The sequence below is a fragment of the Danio aesculapii genome, chromosome 25 (genome assembly GCF_903798145.1).
Source record: "Danio aesculapii chromosome 25, fDanAes4.1, whole genome shotgun sequence".
NCBI classification, from domain to species: Eukaryota; Metazoa; Chordata; class Actinopteri; order Cypriniformes; family Danionidae; genus Danio; species Danio aesculapii.
The window spans coordinates 31,521,145-31,529,117 of record NC_079459.1 but is presented as its reverse complement, the minus strand read 5'-3'; the positions used below and the strand labels follow the sequence as shown (position 1 = coordinate 31,529,117).

Sequence of the window (7,973 nt, the reverse complement as noted above, 5' to 3'; positions counted from 1 at the left end):
TGATTATTGGGATGAGTATATGGAGATGTTTGTTAGGTGTTGTTACTGACCTATCAGGGTTTGGAGATCCTTCAGCTCTCTTCTCGAAGCTGGTGATGGGAGTCACGGCCTGCAGAGCCGTCTGATGGAGCTTGATTGCCACCGCCTGAAAACAACAGCTCCATTTATACTAATAATTGATACTTTTTTCAACACACAGTTTTAATAACGCATTTCTAATAACTGATTTCTTTTATCTTTGCCATGATAGTACGTTATATCAGACTAGATATTTTTCAAGATACTAGTATTCAGCTTAAAGTGACATTTAAAGGCTTAACTAGGTGAATAAGGCAGGTTAGAGTAATTAGGCAAGTCATTGTATGTTGTTTTGTTCAGTAGACAATCAAAAAATATAGCTTAAAGGGGCTAATAATTTTGAGATTAAAATGTTGTTTAAAAAATTTAAAATTGCTTTTATTCTAGCCGAAATAAAACAAATAAGACTTTCTCCAGAAGAAAAAATATTATCAGACATACTGTGAAAATTTCCTTGCTCTGTTAATCATCATTTGTGAAATATTTGAAAAGGAAAACTCACAGGAGGGCTTATAATTCTGACTTCAAATGTACATATATAGACACAGAGTTCAGTATGAATGAGTATCACGGTGTCACAGATCTTTCTTTTAAATAAATATCTTCTATAGGATGCTTTACGTATTATTTATAATATATTATTGATTAGATTAGCGAGTACCAAAACCAAAACCTGAACTAATAAAGAGTGTTTTAGAAGCTATTTCAGCTTCTCAGGCTATTTTATGGCAAAACAAAGATTAAAACATTTTATAAAGAACACTTTTCTACAATAAAAAAAGTGTAAAACAATAAAAATACATCTATAACAATAAATAATGCATACAATTCTACCATTTTTAAAGGATTCACATTTAAAAAAAGTCTCTCCAGATAAAAATCGCTGCCTGGTAACAAAAAATATTACACAAGTATATGCATTTTACAGCAATCAGAATTATTAGCCCCCCTTTGAATTTTTTTCTTTTAAATATTTCCCAAATGGTGTTTAACAGAGCAAGGAAATGTTCACAGTATGTCTGATAATATTTTTTCTTCTGGAGAAAGTCTTATTTGTTTTATTTCAGCTAGAATAAAAGCTGTTTTTAATTTTTTAAACACCATTTTAAGGACAAAATTATTAGCCCCTTTAAGCTATATATTTTTTTCCGATAGACTACAGAACAAACCATCATTATACAACAACTTGCCTAATTACCCTAACCTGATTAACCTAGTTAACCTAATTAACCTAGTTAAGCCTTTAAATGTCACTTTAAGCTGTATAGAAGTGTCTTGAAAAATATCTAGTCAAATATTATTTACTGTCATCATGACAAAGATAAAATAAATCAGTTATTAGAAATGAGTTATTAAAACTATTATGTTTAGAAATGTGTTGAAAAAAATCTTCTCTCCATTAAACAGAAATTGGGGGAAAAAAGTAACAGGGGGGCTAATTATTCTTACTTTAACTGTACACATACATACATACAGTACATACATACACACACATACATACATACATACACATACACTATATATATATACACTGATTTAGATAAGATGTAATCTAGTATTTTATGTATAGATATGTTTTATTTCATACACATATACACAGAAATAAAACATATCTATACATAAAATATCAGATTTTTCCAAATGTACAGCATATAATGTCACTCGACAGATAGAGAGCTATGCAAAAGACTTCGGTGAGCAAATCAAGGCAAAAACTAGTGTTATACTGTTATAAATGAGATTGTTTTTCTTTTTACTGTAATAAGTTCATTATAAAATGATGCTGTATTAGTTCATATAAAGCAAAGCTTTCTAATCATTTTAACTCTTCATAGAAAAGAGCCTCAAGAAAAGGTTTGGGCATCCCTGCTCTAAATACATACCATCTAAGCCTTGTTAATTACGCATCTATTGAATTTTGTATGAACATATTTTATTCAAAATAATTAACCATAGATAGATTTATTAATACCTCAGGATTGTCGGTCAGGTAAATCTGTCTGGAAATGTTGTTCAGGGTGCAAATCCACTGTGGACACAAACGAATGAGGATCAATAATAAATAAGGAATAACTGATGACAAGCCATTGAATTATAAGAAAATAACCGCACACCTCAGAATGTTCATTAACCAATCAGAATCAAGCATTCAGCAGACCCAAAGTATAATGCAGTACGATTAAAGGCTGGTTTATACTTCAGCGTTGAGTGACCGGCGTGACCCATGGCGCCTGCCTTGCGCGTAGCTTTGCATTTATACTTCTGCATGCTGATTATGTTGCTCTGCAAGAACACTTCCCAAACGCTAGCTGGCAGTAGTTTTTATGTTCCTCTGTGATGAGTTTCTTTGTGAGTGTTTTGTTTTTCCTGAACGCTACCTTAACGTACAAGTAGCTAAAACTCGCTCATTCAGAGGCAGCAACCGGCGGACGTGCAACAACTTTAATCATAAGGTAAACACAAAACAACAGTTTCCATCTGGAGCTCCTTCACTGGACTCAACACTTGTAAACAATCACTCCGTCAGGCTTGCGCCTCTCAGCACCACCCACACTCGGCAGCGCTACCAAACAGACCAATCACAGAGCTTGCGCTACGCATCATTGCAATGTGAAGTTACACTTTTTGAGCAGTGCACGTCAGTGTTGCCATCCACCAAGGCGAGGGTTATGCGACCATGTGGAGGCTGCACTTGACCATACTCTTGATGCAGAAGTATAAATCAGCCTTAAGACAGACATTTATGAGTGTATTTTTTTCTAAAGTGTGTAAATACCTCTTCATATTCCTTCTTACTTTCGGCTTGAAGTATCAGAGATCTGAAAACAGAAGAAAAGAAACACTTTTCTGAAGCACTTTAAGCTTTTCAGCAATTTTGACCACATCCAGAGGTGATCGAAAGCACATATGTACATTTTGCAAGCTTATTTAGTGATATTTAATGCTCTTTTAATGTGTTAATACCTTTAAAGATTCACCAAACACCAACACATTTTTGGAGATGTTGACAGTGTCTAGGGCTGCACGATATTGGAAAAATCTAATATTGCAATATTTTTTTATTCTGCGATATATATTGCAATAGGAATACTGTTTATCTACTGTAGATGTGCTGAATAACTATTTGGAAAGAATTGATCATTTTAGATTGATTGGGATGATTCTGTAGGGGAGTGCATAGGAATAAAATAGAAGAGACAATCAACAATCATAGACAAATTCAATAAAGAAAAAGATACAAATTAAATAAACAGTGTTTGATTGTTGAGCTATTCAGGTGTACAATAATTAATCAAATGTAAAATACACTGCATAGTCTTCGTTTTATAAACTATTAAATCGTTATCAATTTGTCAAAGTTACAAACCGTACAATTTCTTAGGCCTCAATGCTTTCAAAACCCTCACACAGATCACAGGCCCCAAAAAACACTTGTGAAATGAACAATTATAATTCAGACTCCACATTGCGTATGCTCGCGATGTGACTATTGCGAATGATCACATTGCGATATCGATGCTGAAACGATATATTGTGCAGCCCTATACGTGTCCCACGCTGCTAAAAACACCATTAGGACACATATTTCACTAAAAAGTGAAAATTGGTTGTTTTTGGGTTATTTTGAGCACATTCGTTGTTCTGGTATGAAACGAATTTTTGAAGATGCGTCCCGGCGATTAGATACTTGCATGTATTCCTGCTTGGAGACTGGATGTCTGTACCTGCGAGTACATCGTGACGTCTCTGAGTGTGCAGCATTAATTAATGAGAAAGACTTGGTTCAAACCAATCAGCGCGCTCTATTGTGAATGAGGTGCAACTTTATTAATATGCATGACAGCTTCGAAGACCTTTTTACAGGCGGCAGAGAGACGCCACGTTGTGTTGCCAAAACAAGTGGAAGAACAAGAATTGTTTGGAGACATGGGTCATCAGTGTTGCGCTTTTAAATGTGCTGCAACGAAGGTTTTCATTTCCCGCTATGAGAGCGCAGCTGGACTCAAGTGTGGATAACAGTGCACGCGACGCGCGGCAGAAATATGTATGTACGAAACATTTTTTACCCGAGAGCTTTTCACATCTGGAAATGCAGATTTGCTGATCGTCTCCTTTTAAAAAAAGACTCAGTTCCAGTTGGTGTTGATTGTCCTGTCTCTACAGATTTGTTAAGTGTGTGTGATCAGTGCTCTTTGTTTGTTCATTCAGATGGCAAAGTTAGTTCGTATGGTCAGCAGTACTCTTTCAGTGTTTAAAGACAGACCTTAGTCAAAATGATTTAGTTACTAAGTTTACAGTACGTTAATATCACTGCAATATTATAGTACGATATTATAGACTGAAAGATCCGCTGTAAATGCTTCTCTCCGAGTGTAAACATGTAAACCCCTTAATCAAACTATTACCATCGTGTAGGATTTTCGCCGCATTTTGTGACAGGACAGTCTATACACACACGGCTTTCTGAGAAAGTTACTGAGAAATGCAAAGGTTTTTATCCTATTCTCCGTGCGGTATCAAACATTCCATTAAAACTACACTCTTTAAGCAGTTCATCCTCCCATACAATATCTCGTTTGTCACTGGGGGCATGCATGAAATGTTCCTGAATGAAAGTGAAAGTGCCAAACTGCAGTTAAAGTCGAAAAATTAATGATTTGGTTAATAATTCGATTACTGATGTCGATGTAAACACAGTCACTGTCTTTCTCATGTGTCTATGTGTTGTTTTGCTTCTGTGAAAATCAGTGCGTGCTCAAACGAAAAACTCCCATTTTTATGCAAAATCTTCTCTCTTTCCCTCCACTGACACTCCCACCTAAACAGAGCGAGACACACCCACTTTCCTGACTTTTTCCAAACCATTTTCCTGACTTTTTCCAAACCACTTTCCTGACTTTTTTTAGAGGTGTGAAAACACCCTGCTGAGACAGGAGGGTTTCGTGGCACTTTAAGTAAATAAAAAAGGTTCATTTCTATGCTGTTTAAGCCCCTTAAATTGATATAAATAAGACTTTCCTCATTTCCACAACCTCAAGTGGGTGTAAACCTTCTGTTGAACATAAAACAAGATATTTAGCTTCGGTAATAGTAGTTCATCCATAGTAGGAACAAAAGAATACTAAGCAAGTCAATGGCTGTTTTATCCTGAGCTAAATATCTTCGACATAAAGGAAGATATTCTGCAGTGTGTTCAACAAAAGGGAGAAACTCGAGAGGAGGATGAGTAAATGATGGCAATTTTCATTTCTGAGTGAACTACGCCTTTAATTTATATTATTAAAAACTCACTGAAAGCCGGATCAAACCTTAGCACACACACTACAAGCGCATGATTCAGATGAAGGGCTCTGCATACGTTTTGCCGTTGGGTGATGTGATCTGGAAGCAGTATCGTCGATCCTCGCAATCCACGGCCATGACGGAGCTGTTGTCCAGATCCAGAACCATCCCGCCGGCCACTGCCCCTCGCGGCTGACACATCAGATTCCCACCCTGAGTGAAGAAGAAGAGCCGGTCCCACGCCGTCGTCACCAGACCTGTCTTACTGCACGACACACACACACACACACACACACACACACACATCAGCATGTTCAATCATCAGGTCTGCATAGGCATGAGACAATAACAGGTTTACCATGGTTTGGAAAAGTCAAGTTTTTACAACTGCTAACAATTTCTGTTAGGGCATAGTTTTGTTATGATTATATTTTTTATGACAACAGTATACTACCTGACAAAAGTCTTGTTGCCTATCCAAGTTTTAGGAACAACAAATAATAACTGGACTTCTAGTTGATCATTTGGAATCAAAAGTGGCTTATTTGAAAGGCAAAGACCTCTAGATTACGCTTATTTGAGCAAAATAAAATATAATCATGCCTTGATTTTGAATTATTTCATTAGGACAGTAAGGTCTGACTTTGCTTAAACAAAAGTCTTGTCACTTTACAGAAATAATGAACAGTATATATAAAGTCATGGAAAAAGAATGAATATTGTGTCTGACTCCCATGAGCTTGGAGGACTGCATCCATACGCCTCTGCAATGACTCAAGTCACTTATTAATAAAGTCATCTGGAATGGCAAAGAAAGCGTTCTTGCAGGACTCCCAGAGTTCATCAAGATTCTTTGGATTCATCTTCAATGCCTCTTTCATCTTACTCCAAACATGCTCAATAATGTTCATGTCTGGTGACTGGGCTGGCCAATCCTGGAGCACCTTGACCTTCTTTGCTTTCAGGAACTTTGATGTGGAGGCTGAAGTATGACAAGGAGCGCTATCCTCCTGAAGAATTTGCCCTCTCCTGTGGTTTATAATGTAATGGGCAGCACAAATGTCTTGATATCTCAGGCTGTTGATGTTGCAGATCTCTCACACACCCCATACTGAATGTAACCCCAAACCATGTTTTTTCCTTTAAACTTGACTGATTTCTGTAAGAATCTTGGCTCCATGCAGGTTCCAGTAGGTCTTCTGCAGTATTTGTGATGATTGAGATGCAGTTCAACAGATGATTCATCGAAAAAAATCCACCTTCTGCCACTTTTCCAAATGATCAACTAGAAGACAAGTTATTATTTGTTGTTCTTACAACTGGTATCCACGACAAGACTTTTGTCAGGTAGTGTATTGTCATGACTCAGCAAACATCTGAGAAACAAATCGCTTATAAACCAACATCCAAGCATGCTCTAGAACAGTGCAGTGGCTTTACTTTATATCCAAAGATGACTTCTCAAGTTGTAAAGAAAGTCAGAAAGTTGTAAAAAGTCAAAGATTTACTTTATTTATCTTGACATGTTTACTGTTCCAAAATATTTGAAATGTTTCTTAAAATACAATATATTGTGCTCAATGGGGGAAAAAAGTTTAGTTTTTTACCCAGACATTTTTAGACATTCTTATTTTAAAGCAGTGATCACAATATCGTGAAACCGTGATATTTTCATCCAAGGTTATCATACCATCAGAATCTTATACCAGCCCAGGTCTAGGTCTGAATGATGGTATCAAATTTTCGTGTTGCAATTAATCAAATTATCGCAGTATATGATACTATATTGACCTAAGCTGCAAGTGAAGGAGGATTTTTGTTTTATATTATTTAAAATGTCTGCAATGATTTCACGAGAGATCATTGGATATTGAGAAGATTATTTTGAATTGTGTTGCTTGGAGTCGAATCAGTATTTGCCATTTCATTGAGTTTATTAAATATTTCCAAGCAGCATTCGGTTTTCTTGTTCTCCTTCTCTCTTCTTGTTTCAATTTTTCTCTTGTGTTTGTAAGTAACGGATGATTTTGTTTAAGTTTGTTTTTGCTATTTGGGGCATCTAAAAATTTTAGATTAGTTTTTTTGCAAGTTATAAACTTGTCTGGCGCCCCCAAAACCTTATTTAACAATTGCACATATATATATATATATATATATATATATATATATATATATACATATATATATATATATATATATATATATATATATATATATATATATATATATATATATACACTGGCGATCAAAATTAGAGAACAATTTATAAATAATTGAACAATTCTGAAATAACGTCATCTTCACTGCTCAACAGTTGAAGGAGTTGTTGTCCAGTCTATACCATGCTACCAGAACACCTTTTCCACAAAAAAATCTAAAGCATTTCAACAAAAAACATTATTTTGCAGAAAACACACTGATCAAAATTAGAGAACAACAATGACTGTAGCATGGAAAAAGATTACAGCAAATTTTTCTGAAGGTTACAACAGTCAGCAATTAGTAGGAAGTGTACAGGCCTCTGCTCTGAATGACTTCAGCACATCTGCGGCCACAGGACAGCACTAGTCTCTCACACTGCTCTGGTGTGATTTTGGTCCACTCTTCTTCCA

At 35.8% G+C, this 7,973-nt stretch overlaps 1 protein-coding gene across 1 annotated transcript in view; it reads right to left on the bottom strand.

Moving 5' to 3' along the window:
- The window catches only part of appl2 (adaptor protein, phosphotyrosine interaction, PH domain and leucine zipper containing 2), a 34,407-nt gene that overhangs the window by 6,779 nt on the left and 19,655 nt on the right, over positions 1-7,973 (bottom strand). Inside the window, exons 11-14 of the mRNA XM_056452097.1 lie at positions 5,438-5,626; positions 2,855-2,897; positions 2,051-2,107; positions 51-145 (exon numbers count right to left, since the gene is read on the bottom strand). Of these exons, the coding sequence (XP_056308072.1) occupies positions 51-145; positions 2,051-2,107; positions 2,855-2,897; positions 5,438-5,626 (384 nt within the window). The remainder of the gene's footprint in view (positions 1-50; positions 146-2,050; positions 2,108-2,854; positions 2,898-5,437; positions 5,627-7,973) is intronic.